The sequence below is a fragment of the Convolutriloba macropyga genome, chromosome 7 (assembly GCF_964194025.1).
Source record: "Convolutriloba macropyga chromosome 7, txConMacr16.3, whole genome shotgun sequence".
NCBI lineage: Eukaryota > Metazoa > Xenacoelomorpha > Acoela > Convolutidae > Convolutriloba > Convolutriloba macropyga.
The window spans coordinates 65,598,594-65,619,516 of record NC_134474.1 but is presented as its reverse complement, the minus strand read 5'-3'; the positions used below and the strand labels follow the sequence as shown (position 1 = coordinate 65,619,516).

The 20,923-nt window shown below is 35.7% G+C and overlaps 2 protein-coding genes across 5 annotated transcripts in view; one reads left to right on the top strand and one right to left on the bottom strand.

Moving 5' to 3' along the window:
* The window catches only part of LOC142343254 (ras-related protein Rab-2A), a 34,945-nt gene extending 26,391 nt beyond the window's left edge, over nucleotides 1-8,554 (top strand). For both annotated transcript variants that reach the window (XM_075395037.1, XM_075395038.1), the window contains exons 6-7: nucleotides 2,009-2,189; nucleotides 6,593-8,554. In XM_075395037.1, the coding sequence (XP_075251152.1) occupies nucleotides 2,009-2,189; nucleotides 6,593-6,676 (265 nt within the window). In that variant the 3' untranslated portion in view covers nucleotides 6,677-8,554. The remainder of the gene's footprint in view (nucleotides 1-2,008; nucleotides 2,190-6,592) is intronic.
* An 11,789-nt stretch (nucleotides 8,555-20,343) lies between these two features.
* Nucleotides 20,344-20,923, bottom strand: part of LOC142343253 (polypeptide N-acetylgalactosaminyltransferase 13-like) — a 31,127-nt gene continuing 30,547 nt past the window's right edge. For all 3 annotated transcript variants that reach the window (XM_075395034.1, XM_075395036.1, XM_075395033.1), the window contains one exon: nucleotides 20,344-20,679. In XM_075395034.1, coding sequence (XP_075251149.1) covers nucleotides 20,466-20,679 — 214 coding nt within the window. In that variant the 3' untranslated portion in view covers nucleotides 20,344-20,465. The remainder of the gene's footprint in view (nucleotides 20,680-20,923) is intronic.

Genomic DNA, 20,923 nt, shown 5'->3' with positions numbered 1-20,923 from the left:
TGCTCTAATAATGGATAGTTTTTTATATTAATTCGTCAAAGGGTTTATATGACTTAGACGCTCCTTCTTTCAATAAAATATCGGTGATTTTCTGTTTGGCCCTTTTTTGTAGTTCTTTTTGTTGACTGTTTCTTTTTTTTATTCATGACTTTTGGTCTCATTGGCTCTCTTACTCAATAGAATCTATGAAATAGTTTTAATTGATTTCTAAAGGTTTTAACTTTTTTTCACAACTTGTTTTCAAAAATTATCAGTGGTTTTTGAATCTTGCGAAGTTTTGATGTTTTTGTTGTCTTATCACTTAAATCCATTAGTGGCAATTCTCATTCTTTGCTATTGAAGTAATAGTTAATGCTTTGAATTAATAGATAGTGCTTCTCATGAATTATTTTTCGAAAACTCTTATCGGATTTTTGCATTCTGCGTGTTTGTTATATCACTCAATCTGATTAATTAACGTATCAATCATTGGTAGCTGCAAGCTAAATAATCGGATAAAATGTCTCAATTTATAGCTAATGCTTTCTATGACTTTGAATCAATTTGTTTTCAGAATAATTTTAGCGAATTTTTCAGTTTTTGCGCACTTAGTCACATTATTGGCAATCGTCATCGGCTGCGTTTGAGGCGTGGATGATTTAATTAATGTTAGTTATTATGAATTAGACCATCTGTTTTCAAATTTGTTTCGTCCATTTTCGAGTTTTGCCTGCTTTTATTGTGCTCTTGTTGTTTAGTCTAAAGAAACTTCTCATCGGCCTTATGGTGGGGCGCAATTGTCAATTTATTGGCTCAATTTAATTTTCGCTTTTTTTTTTACTTAGGTACCACTTGTATGAAAGGTTTTTAATGAAATTTTGAATCTTGCTTTCATGTGGCGTTCTTTTTGTCTCTTCTTCACCTAACGGGACTGCTAACGATTAATTTATGATTGTATGTTATGTTGTAATTAAGGATTCTTGTTTGTTGTTCGTGTTTTTTCTCTTTGACGCCTCTAATTTTCAATAACTTTTCGATTATGGCTAAATTTCTTAGTTTTAGTCCGTTATGCAGTGTCTATTATCCATTTCCACAAGTTTCTTGTATTGTGTACTCATTTTAAGGACAATTGTTAAGTGTCAATGTTTATCATGTGTAATTTTAAATTTTTTTCTAAAGCTAGCTTTTGAAAAAAAATGTATTTCTAAGATATTTTGTTTTTTTATGCATTTAGAATCATGTGCTTTTGGACTGTCATAGTTGGATGTTGCTAGAAAAATGTTGATTGTCAGATGCCTAGTAAATTTAATGTATTTGATTGTAATTTGCGTTATTTAATTACATTGTTTTACATATTAACGACTCTCACTTTCGACTCTGACTTACCTCACTCCCTTTTTCAACTTAAACGGATTTCAATTTCTTTCACTCATTGAATTAGGCAATGTCGTTAAAAAGGTCAATGTCCAATGTCAAAAGAAAATGGATAAACCAATAATGCCCCATCATTGAATCATAGTGCATTAGGTTTTCAATTATTATCAGAGCGGTGTCTAGCTGGCATTACTATTAAGATTTATAGCCTTGAGTTCAGAAGCAAAGTCTAATACTTTTTAGAGTCTGGTTCAAATTTCACTCGCAATTAGAACACTTTTGGGCACTTACTCTTTTTCTATCTTTTTTTTTCAATCCCGATTTGCGTCAAGGGGGTCAACGTCGGCTATTTTCAAAAACTGTTTCAAAGTTTTTCTGTTTGTTAGGCCAGATTTGGCGGTGTTTTCCAAAAACAATGCTCCGAATTAGCTTGAATGCTGGAATTTTTGGGGGGTTCCCTGACTTGCTCTTTTTGAAATTTTATTGGGGTCAATGCTAATTCGCGTCAATATTAAACATACTTTATTCCAATTTAGAGACTAATTTGTGCATATCTATATTCTAATGGAACGGCGGCCAAATTGGAATACTTTTACAGAAATGAATAGGTTAGAACAATTGTGATAACGCTTGTCTGTACGTGTGTTGTTTATAGTGACCTGGAGTCCCGCCGAGACGTGAAGAAAGAGGAGGGAGAGAGCTTCGCGAGGGAACACGGACTGGTATTCATGGAGACATCGGCCAAGACTGCAGCCAATGTGGAGGAGGCATTCATCAACACAGCCAAGGAGATCTACCAGAAGATTCAGGAGGGCGTGTTCGACATCAACAATGAGGTACACTCCTCAACCCCCCCCCCCCCCAAATCTACCACTCAATCTTGTCAGCGACAGTCTAAAGACGAAATTTTGAGTTCAAAATTTAAAAAATGTATAATTAGCAGCCGTGCACTTCGCGACCCTCTAAACTACGCGACCCTCTATAACTTGATACACAAAAAACGGAAGTTTTATACAACTAAAATTGACGGATCGTTTGGTTCAGCTGCTGTTGTCGAGAGGGCAATTTTGTTGAAATAGCTGAGACCCAAATTTTTTGCTTCTAATGATGGAAGTTTAAGAAAATGTAAGTGATAACTGAACTTTTATAATTTGTGAGCGAGACTTACCTAGCCATGATCTTTGAATAATAGCCACAAAACGATAGCGAGGCTATTATGTCTTCGGGTTTTTTACGATTCGAAGAGGAGTAACGGTGATCTTTTCTTTTAAAAAAATGTCTGTTAGGTGTCTCTGACACAAGATGTTAATTTAACGACGCACGTAAAAACAAGTGTTCAGGTCAACATGCTGAACAAAATTCAAAATAAGAAAAAAAGCGGTTTTTGGATGGATGGATGGAGAGTGTGAATATTACTTCGATCGGTTCCGGTGTTTTTAATTGCTCTCGAACAAAGTTTGAAGCAATTATTATAAACGTGGTGTGGAGGTCTTTTTTTCTTGAACATTTTTGCGATTTGTTCTAGAACATTCTGTGACTTCTCAACTGACTTTTCCAAGCTTCACATCATTTTGAGTAATTTTAGTTGCTCTTATTAGAAAATGGATTTTATTGCTAATATAAAAGTGATTGTTAGCGGTTCAGTAATAACGTGACTGTAGCCTAGTGGTTAAGATGTCTGACTGCTATCCTGGAAGTCGCGGATGCGAACCCCTATCAGAACCGAGTTTTTGCACCTAAAAATTCTAAGCTACACGCCTAAACTAAATTGAGGCCCGCCTGTCGCTCGAGAGCAATTCATCCGACGTTAGTCTGTTGTGTTTGTCTCGTTGTCGTCCTTATTTTTGTTAGGACCATTTGAGAACGCGCCAAGACTTTTTCATTAACTTCTCTCGTTCAGAAGCTGAATTTGTGCTCAGGGCGTTATTTACTAATAGCCGCACAGCGATAGCTGGGGCTATTATTGGCCTTCTCTTGGTTTTTACAATTCAAAGAATTTGAATTGTATTGGGGCGCTGTCTTTTTTTAAGATCTGTTCACACATTTTCATGATTTTTGAAGTCAAATTGGAGTAGTGATTTTGGTCACGCCGAAACAGGAAATGGAGCGAAAAAGCGAGTGGTTTTGCGGCGTGAATTTTTTTTTTGCTCTAATTTTAAAGTAGAGTGAGAAAACGAAGTTTGAACAAAAATTCGGTTTCTCGGTAGTGGTTTTTTGTTCACATGCGGCAGTTTCACTCTGATTTTTACTGTTTTTTTCGATTTTTTGGATCGGATTTTTTTTCTAACTGGTTTTCCCATTCCATTCACAGCTCATTCTAGGCCTAGTTTTTTGTTTGAATTAAATTTTTATTTCTCGCTAGGGTTTTTTTTGTTCACATGTGGCATTTTGATATTGATTTTCTGTTTTTTTTTTAGTTTTTTGTTCTGATTTTTTTAAAATGGTTTTCTGAATTCACTCATAGTCCGTTCTAGGTCTAGTTTTTCTGTTTAGTCAATGAAAAAAATGGGTGTGTGTCAATAGGTCTGAATGAAGGTTATTTGAGATCAGCTAATAGAGGCAGCAATAACTTATACAGATTTTTAATCAAAATATAAGATCAACCTTCAATCAAAAGACGAATTTTTTTGGTCTGTCTTTTTACTGTTTTTTTAGGCTGCCGATCTACGAATCTATTGCGGCTATTTTCTGGCAATCTGCCAGCTACGTTTACTGTTGATAGAAGTTTTTAGATCAAGCGTACAGTAAATTTTGGATCGTACATTATTCACCTTGCTAACGAAAATGATACTAAAATTTAAACTCTATTAAATACTCTTTTTATATACTTTTAAATATAATTTAGAATATAAACTAAGTGAATTTCATTGGTGATCACCCAAACTAGGTTGCCATAAAAGTGTATTGATTGCAGGACAGCCTTAATTCCATTTTTAATTGTTCTCGAACGAAGTTCGCAGCAATTACTGTAAGCGTCCTGGTCTTTTTCAGGCAAATTTTTTGCTTCACCGTTTTGCACTTTTCTTCTAGAACAGTCTTTGATTTCTCAAGCGAGTTTTTCACGCTTTCGTTCTTCATTTTTGAGTAAGCTCTATTGTTCGCACTCTGAATTAAAGCTTGTTGCTAATGTAAAATCGATTGCAGCATAGCAAAAAGAATGACCTGATAGTCTAGTGGGCAGTGCATGTGGTGAGGGATCGGCAGGTCCATTGTTCGAATCGCGGCGTGGTCAACTGTTTTTTACCCACAAGGAAAAGTTTATCTAGGCTACAGCCCCTGAATTAAATTGCCTCGCCTGTCGTTCGATAGCAATTCTTCCGACATTTGTCGGTTTATGTTTAATTCCTCTCAAACAAAGTTTTTCTCAATTATTTTAGTTCTGTGATCCTTTTTGTGCAATTTTTTGCTTGGCCTATTTTTTCTCTAACGCTTTTGTCGTTTCTCCCACAGGTAACGCGCAGAGGTTGTTAAGTTCTCGTTTCAACTTACTAGACTCTAAGTATGTGATTCACCGAAACTGTTTTGGAGACAAATTCTTTGTCTGAAGAGTGATTCATTGTTTGAACCCCGAATCTTCACCCCTTGCACGTCGTTTCACCCGTAACCTAAAGTCGACCCCCCCCCCCCACACACACACACACACGTCGCGCTCACATCACGCCCCTTCAATTAAGCTGAAGCTAGCATCCCTGAACCGTAGCTAGCTACTGACTAAGCCAACCGTTGGGCAGTCGTTTGAGAGCAATTCGCCCGACGTTAGTCGGTTATAAATAATTGTCGCCATCAGCCTCTCAATGGCTATTATTTAGGCGCTCTTTTTTAACGACTCGAAGAGGCGTATTGGAGTCCTTTTTTAGTCAATTTTATTGGAATGAATTTGAAGCGGGAAATGAAACACGTGAAAAAATTTGGAGTGATTTTGTTGCTGAACAAAATGAAGAGTAGAGCGAAAAGAGAGTAGTTTTTTGTTCATATCGCTGGTTTTTAGAGAGCGAGAATTTGAGGTGTGAAAAAAATTATGTGAGCGAGCGAAATTTTTTGTTCACGTGCGGCATTTTAAAGCATTTTTTGGTTTAAAGGTTTGGTTATGATTTTGTTTTAATTTTAGGCTGGTTTTGGTAGTGGGTTGAAGGTTTCTGGGAATTCACCTGAATTTCGCAGGTTTTTCACGTATTTTGCTGATTTTTGGGCTAGTTTTTTATGATTGTTTCGTTTTACTGGCTCAAATGGGTATTGAAAGCAATTTTAAGATAACAATTGGTTAAAGTTTTGTGGATATTAATCATTTTTTGTTGACAAATTTGACAAAAGACGGCGAAAATTAGAACCATTTTTCTTAATTTTTTTCAATTTTCGTTTTTCTGTTTATTAGACAAGTTTCTCAGCCTATTATGACTTGCCTATTGTTTTGCGAGCATCAGGATATCCTTTTGGCTGAAATGAATTTTTCTCTGGATTTATATGCTTTCATAATGTTAAAAAATTTATTAACCAGTTTTTTTTAGTGCAGGTTGTTCGTAAGAGCTTTTTTTCATAATTTAGCTTCAAGTATTTTTTTCAAAACTTCACATAAGTGGTTTTAGTATGTATTAGTTGTTTTGATGAAGTAATTTTGGCTGAGACAGTTATTTCGGAATCTCAATTTATGACAAAGTTTGATCAGATTTTTTATCATATTTTAACAGATTTGATTTTCTTGTTTTTACTTTTTTTGGGTTTGTTTCAAGATAATCACTATTAGTTTGACAAGGCACGTTTTGTCTGGTGTGTAGTTAGATGGCGTTTAAATGGATTTCCACTTCGAGTCGTTTCGGGAATTCTTCCGGCTATGTTTTTTAATTCGCTTCACCTTTTGATCACGTTTTTCGTTTTACATTAGTCACGATTTTCACGCCCGACTTACCTCACTCACTGTTTTAACTGAATGGGTTTTAAATCTGCCGGCTATGTCTTAATATTTGGTTTGAGTTAGCAGTTTTCTGTCTACGGTCGTAGCAGTATTTTTTAGACTAAGGGTCTCAGCGGTCTTTTCGCGGCTGTTTTCCGGCAATATGGTGCCCGGCTATTTTTGTACGTGTTGTTTGTCTAGGGTACTTGTGAAAAGAATTATTCATCAAAAAGAGAGAATGGCTATTAATTTGGAAATTTATATTGTAGCAATCAAACTAGCTTTTATCTTGGAATGCAAGATGTGTGGTGTTAAAATGAAATGTGAGCATTCCGTTTGTCGCCTTTCTAGGCCAATGGAATTAAGATGGGACCCCAATTGAACCCCAACCCAGGCGCCAACCCCAACAGGCCTGCCTCAAGTGGATGCTGCTAGAGATATAGATAGATCAATCAATCAACTCACACTCCAAACAACACCACTTCGTAGCTTAACTGCTAAGCCCAATCCTCATTTTTCAATATAAATCTCCGACCAGTACCACCCAAACCCGCTTCCTCCAAATATACAGTCAAAATTTTGGATGACTCGTCACGAACAATCAATCTGAAAAACGCCGAAGCCAGGAACCCCGAACGTCCACTGCTAAAGGTCAGCCCCAGTGATAACTCAAACAAATGACGTAATAGTAATCGGACCCTCTGGAACCCCCTGAAAATTGCCTGCCCCGCCCCTTCTACAGCCCCACCTCCATTACACTCCAAAATAGATCAAATACTCAATTGTTAACTCACTTATTGCTTTCAATTTCATCAGACTGGGCTTACAATGTTATGGTATATTTTATTATTAATCTTAGCAAGTTCCTTCTCTTCAAACTATTTTCAATTGTTCTCTTGTTAAGTTTTCAATTTTGGTTTTGCTGCACTAATGCTGCTTGAGGTCTTTCAAATGTTACTTAGTCGAAATTTCAAACATCCAAACTCAATTTCAGGGGTTTTTGCCAATTTTTCCCAATTAAACTAAGAAATATGAACTTTGTCAGATTGATGGAAGACCGCAAGTTTGTTATGTAGACCATCAAAAATTTCACGCTTGAATTCAATTCGCAATTTTCTCCTTTTGCTCAAGCCCCCAACATGAAACATACCTAACGGTTACTGCCAACGGGCGTTTGGGGGGTTATACCATCACGGAAAGGCCCAATTTTTACTTTATTTACAATTTTAGCGTGAAGTTGAAAGATTCTTATCAATTTTGATAGTTGCTTGGCTTATTTTCATATCAAGTAGGATGATACAGGATTCTCTTCAACCAAATTATTCAACCAACTGAAAAACATTTGATCGAATAGCTCAGTTTCTTCGAATTGTAGACCGAATTGTAAGCTGTGAATAACTGATTTGTTCTATTTATAAATGTGAACACAAAATGCAGCTCTTACGTCATGAATGAAGGTGGTCAAATCGTTCATGAGGTAATGAAAGTTTGTTTGACAATTAGAAGAAAGAGCGACACATTGTTTCACTACAGAGCGAGAGAACCTTCAGTTATAGAATGAGTGAATTAACGAATGCATGATCACTGTAGCCCAAATTCAGGGTTGTAATTTGATGCTAAAAGGTGCGAGAGAACGTATTTACACTATTTTGTGCAGCTTTATTGACGCTTAATGGGTATGCGGGTTTCTAAATCAGCTGATTGGTTCACGCCAGCTTCACTAAATAAAATTTTCCCTACCGGTTATCAAAATATTTTTCTTGAATGTAGCAAAATGCGATATAGAATTTTCCTACGTTCTACAAGAAATAAAATCTTTTCTTTCTTGGAATGTGGAGAGACGAATGTTCAAAATTACTCTATGGCTTTTCATAGCCTTTATCATTTCGTAGAGATCTCAACGAGTCTTGATAAGAACAGGGGAAAACTATGAAAAAGTTGATTGTTTTTTTTGCTGGCGTGGAATATTTCACCTGACGTATTGGCTGATTTGTTGAAGATGAAATAATTTCGTGAAATGTGACTTTAAAATTTGTGCTGTGATTTTAATTGTTGTCAATAAGCGCTAATGATTTATTTGTCAATAATTCAGGTATTGAATCGCTGTGCCTGCATGTGTAATATATGTAGCTCTAATTGACTATCCATAAATTTATATTGTAAGACAGAAGTGAGAAACAGACAAACGACAGAAAGATTGATTGTTCATTATTATATTATTTTCTAGCGTAACCATCTTAAATTGTTATTATATCGGTGGCATATATGTATATGAAAGTTGATTTTATTTAAATTTCATCTATTTAAAAGTTCTCATTTTTCCTGAGATTTTAACTCGCTCTCTAATCATGCCGAGTACTATGGGCATTTTTCGTGTAACTGTATATAGGACGCGGTGAAAATTTTAATCAGTTTTTTAACATAAAATTGCAATTATTAACCTTAGTGAATTAATTAAGATCCTCCAGGAGAACTGATATCCTATCCAAATCTTCCAGAAATCAACGAACTTTGAACTCACAGCGATTCAATAGAACAAGACGATATTCTCTTCCAAGTCCCGCTCTAATATAGGGTTTGTATCAATTCTTTAAAAAACGTATCTCCTATTCGGACGAAGCGATAGTTAAACTCTTTTCAATCGATTTTTTAAATTCTAAAAATAACATAGGTGCACAGCATAGACAGCTTATTGCAAATTTGTGAGACGGTCTATAATGTCATAGAAATGAAAAGTATTCTAAATGTGGTGTATATTAAAGAGACCGCCTACCCCAAGACGGCATGCGTGCAACAGAGGAACGGAATAATTAAAGGCCAGCAGTTATTGTGGATTATAATACCCTTGTTAGGGCAACCTGACTAAATGGAGGGAAAAGAATTCAATTTCCAGCAGCAATGTATGCGTCTGTTTTCGCCCAACGGTCTGCCATGTATGTACTATGTGATGTGTATAAGATAAAGACACTTGAAGGGGGAATGATCCTTAATGCAACAGATAAAAACTGTTGGAAGCTAGAAAATTTTGTTATTTTTAATAGCCGCCGGCTATTATTAAGCTCCTAAATTTTACGACTCGAAGAGGAGTAATGGTGATCTATATTTACGACTCGAGGAGTTAGGGTTTTCTGTTTTTTGGTAGGTGAGCGTGCAAAGAAACCGCAAGTTCAGGGAGTTGTTATAGTTTGAAAAATGTGTTTTGCTGAACAATTTCGAAGAGTGGAAAAAAGAGTGCTTTTTTGTTCGTGCCTGCTATTGAAACAGAACGAGAAATGTAGGTATGAAAAAAATTTATAAACATTGGCTAGGGGAACAAAATTTTTAGTTATCTTGTGGCTTCTGCTTGCTGTTTTTTGCATTTTAAAGAATTTGAATTGTATTGCGGTGCTGACCAAGATCTGTTCACACATTTTCAATTTTTGAAGTCAAATTTGAGTGATGATTTTGCAAAAAAGGCTTTGTTGAAGAGAAGCGTAGTCAAGCAAGTTAAAAATTTTAAATCGTTACGAGATTCAATACTGATATAACTTGCATAATGAAACTGTAATTAGAAGTTACTGTGCTAGTAGAAAGCTCTGTCGATACTTCCAACGCAAACGAAGAACCTATAAGAAAACGAAACGAAGAACCTATCTTTGAAACCTATAAAAAGTCAAATGTTTACCAACTTTGTTTATGGGGTACTTCAAATGCCAACAATTATTAGACATTAATAAGCAATGCTGTCAAACAAAGGTTGTTTCACTAACATCTTTGTCTTTTAAATTTGAATCAATTTCCTTCATTTCTTTGCAAGTCATATTAAAAAACTTAAGAGCATCTTATTTGTTTCTTTAAGGATGGAAAATAGTATTGAAAGTTGAAAATCTATCCAAAGTGGTCCGCTCAGCCTTTTAGTTCATCATTTGTTAAATAGCCGCACAGCGATAGCTGGGGCTATTATTGGCCTTCTCTTGGTTTTTTACAATTCAAATTATTTGAATTGTATTGGGGCGCCGTCTTAAGGTCTGTTCACACATTTTCATTATTTTTGAAGTCAAATTGGATCACCGATTTTGGTCACGCCGAAACAGGAGATGGACCAAAAAAGCAAGTGGTTTTGCGTAGTGAAATTTTTTCGCTCCAATTTCAAAGTGAAGAGAAAAAAGGGTCTTTGAACAAAAATTGGTTTCTTGCCAGTGGCTTTTTAATCAGTTGTAGCAGTTATATTAGTCGTGTGGTCTTTTACGCAATTTTTTGCTTGACCAGTTTTTTGGGGACTTTTCGTCCCCCAAAACGGGACTTGTGCATCCAAAGACCCCCCCCCTCAATTCCCCCGGTGCAACAGATAAAGCTAGCCTCACTAAACTGTAGCTAGCTAATGACAAAGCCAACCGCTCGCTGGTTGTTTGAGAAAGTTTTTTTTTTTAATCATTGCAGATTCTTTGATTTGTGTCAGGAATTGTCATGTCGTCCAAAAAATTATTGTATACTAAACTATCGATATTCAAGCGGCTCTGAGAGCGTGTTAGAGTTTTTTTTGGTAGTTAAAGGGAATTTTCACGCTAATTTGAATGTCTTCCAATTATTTCAGACTAATTTAGCAACATTTTAGCAAAACAGTTTGTGTTAAACTAAAGGAAGATTTAGTAGTGCAAAGCAGTTTTTTTTTGAAAAAATGTAAAAAGAGAGAAAAACCATTTTTTTGTTTTTCTTTTAATTCAGTTTTTACAAAGTTAGATATTGTCTCGATAACTTTCATAGTTTTAATAACTTGAATCAAATTTTCGTTTGTATGTACTTTTGTTTGTACTATAGGAAAATGTAACTGTGTACTGGCTTTATGTTAAATTAGGTTAATTTAATTTTTGGCTCTTTTAGCTATTTGACAGACGATTTTATTTTCTCTAATTGCAGGCGTTCGGCTAATAAATCTAGGTTTTTGGAAGGCTATATGTTTTGGCGAAGTTGTATTTGAGTAGATTCCAGAATTCTTCCTACAATGTTTATTAATCCGTGACTTCCATAGCTGTTTTATAGTAGCTTCTAACTTTTTCTCCCAAATGTGTTTGTCCGTTTATTTCAATCATCTAAGCTAGTGACTGTACTTTTGGGATCATTTCATTATTTGAAGTGATTATTTGACTTTTAGAAATTTTGCGCTACTTTTGCGTTGTCTCCCTGTGGTCGCTTTTGTAGCTGTTTTTCCAAACTTACTGTTATTTATGGCATCTGTATTTTGGTTGTACATAGTGGTTTTTGTGATTTTGGTTATTTTTCGATGCAACAATTTAAATTTCAGTATTGTTTGTTTAAATAACCCGGGTTAATTTAATCAAATTTTGGCCCATTTTTATTTCTAAGTGTTTTCGCCTATTTCTTCTAAAATAAAATGTTTGCTTTAGCTTTTGTTGTTCACTATTTATTCTAGAGCAGTTTCGTAGATAATGATGTATGCTGACACTTCAAGCATATATGTAAGCATTTCCACCGGAATAAATAAAGTGAAATTGTATTATCGATCCTTTTTTTTGTTGTTGACCTTCTTGGCTTTGATTGGCTCTTCCTTACTGACATTAGGCTGTTCACTGGTAGAGAAATGGTGTGTTTGAAAGGTTTCCCAGCAGAATTGTTTGGAGGTAGCATCCGCTTCTAAGCAATTTTTTAACAGTTTTTTCTTTTTCCTTTCCTCTTCTCTGTTTTCTCAGTTTCTACTGTTTTTTATCACCCGTTCTTCATTTGTTGAATGGTGACTATCTGTATTTGACGCAATACTGCCAATACTTGTTTTGGGGTCGCATCTTGTAAAGATTTTTATCAGATGTTATTTTTGGCTTTGCTCAGATATCTTTCCTCTGTTGATTCTTTGAAATGATTAGAGAATTAATAAACAGGCTCTTCTCTTTTAGCGATGAGTTGACTAGAACCAAAGTGAATCTACACTTGGAATCAACTTCGGAGTTTTTAGGCTATTTTCTTTTTACTCTGTCGAATAAAAATTAGCATTACCTCAATTGCCTTACCTCAATTTGCCATTTTTCGACGTTTTGCACAAAATCTTTGCCTACTAAAGATTAGTTTTATTCTTCCCGTATTCTGCTCAAAATATATTTGATTATCATTTGCTCAGCAAAGCAATCTAAAATGAAGGGAGTCATAAAAAATGAAATCAAAACAAAACCTCAACACACCGAAAAGTAGCCATTCGTCTTAAATTTTTTAACACAGGGAATTGCGGAAACAATTAACTAGATGAGTTTTGGTGCTCAAACTGGAGACAACTGTCTTGATGTTTCGGGAACTGAATTGTTGAAAGGTTATTTTTAGTAATTGAGTTCTGCATTTTTAGTAAATGAGTTCTGCATATTGGAAGTACTGAACGTATCCAGGTAGAACATTGCCTTTTTTATCTTAGATCCAAAAGGATTCCAAGATATTCAGTGTCGAACAAATTCTGCCGTTAATGCAGGTCGTATTTTTTCGGTTTTCCCAAAAAATCCAAAGTGGTCTATCAGAATTTAAAAAGAAGTATATTTATTTTAGGTTTGAGGTCTTGAAACTTATATCGTTTCAAACTTATATCGAAAATATGATGATCTTAGCACCCAATTCAGCTGCATTTTGAAATGGAAATAATTTTTTCAGTTTTACCAATTTACAAGAACTGAGTAGTAACTGTGACTCAACAGTAGGGCGTCTATATTGTCTTAAATTGCGTATGTCATATATTGTTTTAATTCCTTGGCCAATTTCAAAGTATGGGTTTTATTTCGCCTTGCAAACTCAAATTGTCTTCAAAATTACTTAAATTTTTCACGACTGTATTTTCCGAGAGCAAGTTTATAATGTTTTTTCCACCTAGAACTAATTTTCTACAGAAATTTTAACGGTTAGTCGATGTCCAGATTGTCTGCATGGTTTGATTTCACTTTCTTTCATGGCTTCTTCAAATGATGAGAAAAATTCTATCGTCTCCATGTTGATTGGAACTATTCCTTGAGTCCCTTTTTTTGAATTGATAATTCGTCTGATACTATCTCTGAGGATAACAGACTGTCGTCGGTATTCATAACGTTTTCGAGCTTTAATCAAAACCAAGACGATATAGCTTGTTGCTCAAAATAATGTAATTAATTGCATCAAATGCCTCAAATCAAAGTCTAGGGAATTTGATTCCACTAATAAATTTTCTCTCATGCTGTAAGCTCAATTTTTTATAACCTGTAGATGTAACTCTTGTATTAACTGTCTCATTTTTGGAAGTTATTTTAACTTCTCTGGAACAAAATTTGAAGCATAGTTGTTTGAATCAATTTTAAGATTTCAAAAATTTTAATTGGCCGACCCCCCACCCATCAGATTTTTTCCAGATCTCATTTTGGGCTTTGCTCATGTTTTTTTTCTTTGTTAATAATTTGCCAAGATTTATTTACGGTGGTCCACCCGTTGCCTGATGAGGTGAAGAGAAAACCATATCATAGCTACTGCTTAATCTGATTAGTGACGGGTATATAAATTATTCTTACCTTGTGAAACACAAGATCGTAGGTAATGACTAATGTGATCAAGACGCTCTACAAACTGCTTTACTTTAAAATTGAAGTTCCCCCACGTAGTACGTAAGTTGCTGTTTTGGGTCTCTAACGTAACTATTAATTAAATTTTATTATTGATCCGAAACATCATCCAGGATTTTTTTAGAAAAACGGATCGCAAAATTAGATAGATACTATTTCAGAGCTGATATTTTAACCTCGAATTTTTTCCCTACCTACAAATTTACTAATCTGTCGGATCCAAATTTTGACTGACACCAATTTGAAATTTTGGAAAGCATTTTTAATAATAATACGTAACCGTCTGTTAATATATTTAGAGAAAACCAAATACGAAAAAAGTTTTCTTAGGTTATTGAACATTGAATTAGTTATATCTTGGTTAGCTTTAGCAGAGTCGACAAATTATCCACCAACATTGTCAGCTCAGTTTATTAACTAGAAGCTCATTAACTAAACTCCCCTCTTATTGGGTGAGTGCAATCAAGCAAAAGTCACAAGTCATTCCGTAGCTCCCTCTTGTGATTGAGTCTGAGTTAACGACGAAGTATTGTCCTCCCCTCTCATTGGAAGAGGAGAAAAAGCATACAACGCCCACATCTTGTTGAGCGCAGTTTCTCTCAAGTTCAACGGAGATATTCATGGCACACGGACTATAAGCATTACAGGAGATCCACATAACTATTGCGTTCTGGTTAGCACAGTCATTCGCAGTAGTAATGTGGATCTCCTATAATGCTTATAGTCCGTGTGCCATGAATATCTCCGCTGAACTTGAGAGAAACTGCGCTCAACAAGATGTGGGCGTTGTATGCTTTTTCTCCTCTTCCAATGAGAGGGGAGGACAATACTTCGTCGTTAACTCAGACTCAATCACAAGAGGGAGCTACGGAATGACTTGTGACTTTTGCTTGATTGCACTCACCCAATAAGAGGGGAGTTTAGTTAATGAGCTTCTAGTTAATAAACTGAGCTGACAATGTTGGTGGATAATTTGTCGACTCTGCTAAAGCTAACCAAGATATAACTAATTCAATGTTCAATAACCCAAGAAAACTTTGAAACAAAGAAAGCCATACTTTCAGACCGCAGAAGCTATCATTAAGATGGTTTTTCTATTGCGTTCTGGTTAGCACAGTCATTCGCAGTAGAAAATGATAGCTTCTGCGGTCTGAAAGTATGGCTTTCTTTGTTTCAATTGCGTTTTTTTGTAATAATTAAAAACAAATACGTTAAACTGTCACTGCCAAGGGCACGCACGTACTAGCTTGGAAACATCTTTTGCTCATGCACCTTAGACTTTTGATCCTCAGCTGCTTCATTGGCGCAACCTGATTTTTTGGCCGCATTTTCTTTTGCGCAACCTGATTTTTCGGCCGCATTTTGGGCACTGTTTCGTTTCAGAGACCAACAGAGCACTCTGACGTCCTTGATGGCAAGAAAATGCTACCAGGTCGCAAATTGCCTCAACCGATCAGATTTCGTTTTTCGAGTACTGGAGATAAGTTGGCCATTGAATAAGCTGTTAACCCACTCGGGTATTCTATTGTGTTTTTCAGCGAAGTCTCCGTGAGTGGCATACGGTAGAATGGTAACCTAATGTTTCCAAGTTGAATTTTATTAGTAGGGGAGAAAGGAACGATGTGCCGCTCATGATGACTAGAAAATGTCATCAAATTGTCATCAGCGATGATATTTTTTGATGGCTGGGGATCAGTTGGCAGTTGATCAAGCTGCTGCGTTCCGAAGTCCAATATGGACACTTTCTCACATGTCGTATTGCACGAAAATGTTTTTGTCGAAATGCATGCTAAAAATTACTATAGGAATATGAAATATACTTCAAGACTACCGACGAAACTTAGGCGACCGTAAAATTGCGTTCACTAGTTGATCGCAAATAACTGCACTTCAACAATCGGGTTTTACTAGTTTATTTCATTTCACATGGAATTTCTCTTTAAGAACATAAACCGACCAATGTCGGAAGAATTGCTCTCGAACGACAGGCGGAAGGAAAAATATTTGCCCCCACCGGGATTCCAACCATTCACCTCCCGCTTCATAACCACATGCACTGCCGACTGTGCTATTTGGCCCCTACTTTTTCTATGCTGCAACCGACTTCATATTAGCAAAAAGCTTTACTTCGGAGTGAGAGCAATAGAAATCAAGAACGAAAGCGTAAAAAAGTCACTTGAGAAGCCAAAGAATGTTCTAGAAAAGCGCAAAATGGTCAAGCAAAAAATTTGCATATAAAAGACCAACACGATAACAATAATTGCTACGAACTTCACAATTACTGAAAAGTGTTATACAAAAATTCCCTTCTTTCCAAGTTTCTTAGGGAAAACCATCTCTCCAATGCGCTCAGCAATGGCTTTCAAATGAAATTCCTCGTGTTTTGCCGATTAGGTTCATAATAGGTCTAATTATGTTCCTTCGTTCTTATACGTTAGAACAAAAACGATAAAAACGAGCTTCACATTAAGTTATTAGTGATACGCACCAAATATGATGAAATCTTAATTGTCATTGTGCAGTTCAAATGTCAAAATATGAATTTCTCTGAAATGTTCTAATGATTGTTTTTTTTTCAATAGAGTCGTTCAGACGATTGACGCATAGATGATCGCTGAGTCACCGTAGTTACCATTGTCATTGTTAAATGGCTTTGCTGAAAACCATGTTCCTACGTGCAGCGTCTTTTCAACTGTCTTCGTACATTGTTTGTCAAGTATTCTTTCAATAACTATAGAAACTACACAGAGCATTGCAAACAGCCTGTAGTTTTTAGTTTCCAATTTGCTTCCATTTTGGTGGTGAGGACGGACGTGTACGTTACTCCAAACATAGGGAAATTGGCAAGTCTTAATACTGCAGCTAATATATAAGATATTGTTTCTGACGTACGCCGCTGAGGCTTTAAGGAGTGATGGTGTTATCTGATCCTACGAGTTGGCACCAGATTTAATTTGCGATATTTCTTCTAGTATTTCTTTAAAGTGATGTTTCTGGTTGGACTGTTTCAGTCAAAACGATGTCAGAATTATCTTCAATAAAAACTGAAGTGTTTGTTGAAACATTCTAATAATATTCGAAAATTATATCTTGACCTCTAGTAAATATACTATACTAGATTTGCAAACATTTTTAAAGCAAAAGAGAAGTCAAAGTCGACGCTCACTCTATAAACAAAAAACTTGTTTTCAACACTTTTATTGCCACATAGGTTAAATTGATAACAATGAGCTAACATTGATTAATAAAGAGCATGTCATTATGAATAATGAATAGTGTTATCGATATATGATTTGTTCGGACGCGGACATAAGACAAGTGATAGTAGTGGTAAGACTAGCAGTAGTGGTAACAAGAGTAGTATGAAAAGTGGTCATGATATGAAAGGGGAGAAGACAAAATGGATCCATCTGTTTCACTTCCCCTCATCAAAAACAAAAAAATTGATTTCACAAAGTCTGTATGAACAAATTCTTGCTATTTTGACAATAATGTTTTTATAGCCGAATAAACATAAAAAGATAAGACTAAAAACAGAAATTTACCATTATGAAGGTGTAAAAATATTACTTTTTTAAGGTTATCGCGTATCTGGGGAAAAGAAACAGCTCCAAAGAAACTTTGTCCATAATCTGAAAGAGTATGTCTGGTCTGTATATGCGGATAGTAATACGAATAACTCCAACCACCCAGTCACTCCCCCCTCCAACCGCATGAGCAAATAAGTTCTGTTCTTTTCAAGACCGTGGGGCGAAATGTGCAACCCCACTCAATTACAGTAAAATACCAAATGGGGGAGGGGTCACACATCGTGTGTGGGGAACAAATAGATTCCAAAAAATTCGTTTCTCAGCGCTACTTTATCGAATTTAAAAATCTGTTCTGCTTTGATAGCCATGCCATGTTTGTCTCCGCACATGCATACACCTCAGAAGCAGCATTACAGTTATCATGAATAAAGTATTATACATCACTTTGAATTGTTTGATATGGAAGCAACTCAGAATAAAGGAGGACAATTGAAATGAACACACATCCCAACAACCATACCCCCCCTCCTAGCCTCCCATTTGCAACACAAATATCCACTCATCGGGTTTACCATTTACAATATGACTCAGAATTTCTTTCTTTCCCACGAGAACAGTGTGGTTCAATTTTCTATAATTTCAAATGATTGCATTGTTGTGGCAAAATAGAATTGTAGAGTTGCTTGAGATTTGTGAAAATTACATAATAGGTGATGAAATTAAAACATAGCCAGCAGATTGCCGGAAAATAGCCGCCGTTGAAGCGCTGGATGCACATCGGGGTTGAAACAGAAAAAGAAAAGAGATAAATTGATCGAATTTTTTGTGTTTTTTTTTCAGCGTCAAAAAGTGTTCTAATTTGGCGTGCAGTTTCAGTTGGATTCCAAGAATATATTTAATTCAGTTTTTAAACTGAATGCTAATAAGCTTAATAACAATATCATCTAGCAAACACTCTAATGAACTTTGATGAACTAGTTCTCAATGACTTAATGACCGGCCTTTATCGGTTTATCCGGTATTTGATTTTGATTTTTTGACTTTGATAGTATTCGCCAGATTGCGTAATTCAATACGTGCAAGATTTTAAAATCCATTCAGTTGAAACAGAGCGAAGTAAGTCAAACATGAAAATCGTGATTTATGTAAACCGTGATCGAACTGTAAAGCGAATTAATAAAAACATAGCAGGACAAGTCCTGATGTACAATTTAAAGAATTTTCATTGACTAAACAAAAAACTAGACCTACAACGGACTATGAGTGAATTGGGAAAACAATTTCTAAAAACATCAGATGGAAATTTTTCAAGCAAAAAAACTAGGCCTAGGATGAACTATGAAAGGATCGAGAAAACTAATTTAAAAAAATCCGATAAAAAAAACAGTAAAAATCAAAGTGAAATTGCCGCATGTGAACAAAAATCCACTAGCGAGACGACAAATTTTTGTTCAAACACAGTTTTCTCACTCTACTTTCAAATTAGAGCGAAAAAATTTCACGCCGCAAAACCACTCGCTTTTTCGCTCCCCTTCCTGTTTCGGTGTGACCAAAATCGGTGATCCAATTTGACTTCAAAAATAATGAAAATGTGTGAACAGATGTTGTGAAAATGTGTGAACAGAAAATGTGTGAACAAATGAAAAAAAACAGCGCCCCCAATACAATTCAAATTCTTTGAATTGTAAACAGGAGAGCGCCTAAATAATAGCCGTTGAGAGGCTGACGGCGGCTATTGAAAAATATTTTTTAATACGTTTAGCAACTGAAGTGTCTTTTCTCTTTCAATTCAAATTTTCTTAAACTATTCGATAAGGGGGGGGGGTAAATACTTTTTATGGATGCAAAAACTTCCAACTCCTAGGGTTCCGAAGCGTGACCTCCAGGATAGCTGCCTGCTATCTTAACCACCAAACTACAACGTCTTTCCTCCTCAACCGGTCAGAACAGCTTGTATATTGGCAAAAGCGAAATGTTTGCATAAAAAAGACACACGTTTGCAATAATTGCTTCAAATTCGTTCGCGATCAATTAATAACATGGGATAGTAAATAATTTTTTAAAGCCTAGCAAAACTGTTCCCATATTTTGCTAATGGTTGAGGGCTGTTGGGCTGTGAACAAATAAACTCTGTGATTGTCAATATATTCAGGAAAACACCATCAGTAACAATGGACCTTTTATCATAAAAACAAGTACACTAATGATAAGGCACCACTCAAAAGGTAAATTTGAATTACACTTTTACCCACTCAGTTTCATAAATGTGAACTAAATAAGTCCCACCGTAAATTTTCTGCAAATGAAACAATTGTTTGAACAATTTTTCAAGACAAATTGTTTTTTGTCTGATATCGTTTCATTGACAGAAAAAAAGTAGTTGAAAATGCTGCTCAGTATATACAATGGTTTTTCAACCTGATAAATAAACTAATATATGTCACTTTTTATTGATAACGTAAAATATTGTATTTATAGCTGTAATTCCAATTCTGAAAATAATTCTTACTATTTACCCATTTAGAAAATACAAGAAATTATTACATTGTATGGTATGAAATATGTTTTTAGCAGGTGGGGCTGGAGGCGAGTGAAGTTTTTAAAACATTACACTTTAATTTAGTGCACTTTTGGTTTGTCAAATAACAATAGACATTTAACTCTCGCCAATACAACTGCAGTAGTTATCATAAAACAACATCTTAGTATCTCATTTCATAAGCGTGTCATTAACTCAACTGTTTCGTCAACACCATAGTTTCACAGATTGTTCAGTCAATTTACGGAACTTACTCCCCCCCCCCCCCCCGTTGAATATGGCCATCAATAGTTATAGTTATAATGGTATGTACTATTGTAATGGCAGGTTCCATCACCTATCACCTGCTCAGACTATTATTAGCCCGGAAAAGCACATCAGTCTCTGCACACTCGGTTATGAGAACAAAAACAGTTCGTGAGGATCAAGACAGTTCCGAATTTTCGATAAGCAGTAATTGCGAATCAACGTATGAATTTTTTTAGTATGAATTTTTTTCGGGTTGAATCGAAACCAGTTGGGCTAATTTCACAAAGGCAGCCTTAAAGTGGCGAATAATCTGTCCTTTGGCTAACTAATGAGTAATGTTCGCTCCTCTGCTATGACTTGTACTTTTCGAGGAGAGAGGAAAGTTCTTTGGCATTCTCCATATTCCAGCGCTGGAATTGGTTTTCCGGGTCGCATGTCTCCAGTTTGAGTTCCCTGTTGGTGTTGTTGATGGTGGAGAGACACTGATTAGTGACTCTGTGTCTCAACTGTCGAGTTCCACTCTCATCGTAGATCCAGTACTGGTTCCCACCCTGGCTATGACACCTGCAAACAAAACTCTAACCGCATCACCCAGTGCAGCCTCCTCCTCGCGGCTTCGCGGAATTTTGTAGCCCCTCAGTTTACAAAATACAACCATTTTGATTGATGAGTTTCCAAATAGTTGACAAAATTTATTCACGATCAAATTCATGGCCACTGATTGCAAATGGAGTGTAACTAAGAAAAACTATTTCTCCCTAGTCTTTTTCATATAATTGACCAGTTTTGACTTCGTGAATTGACCCCT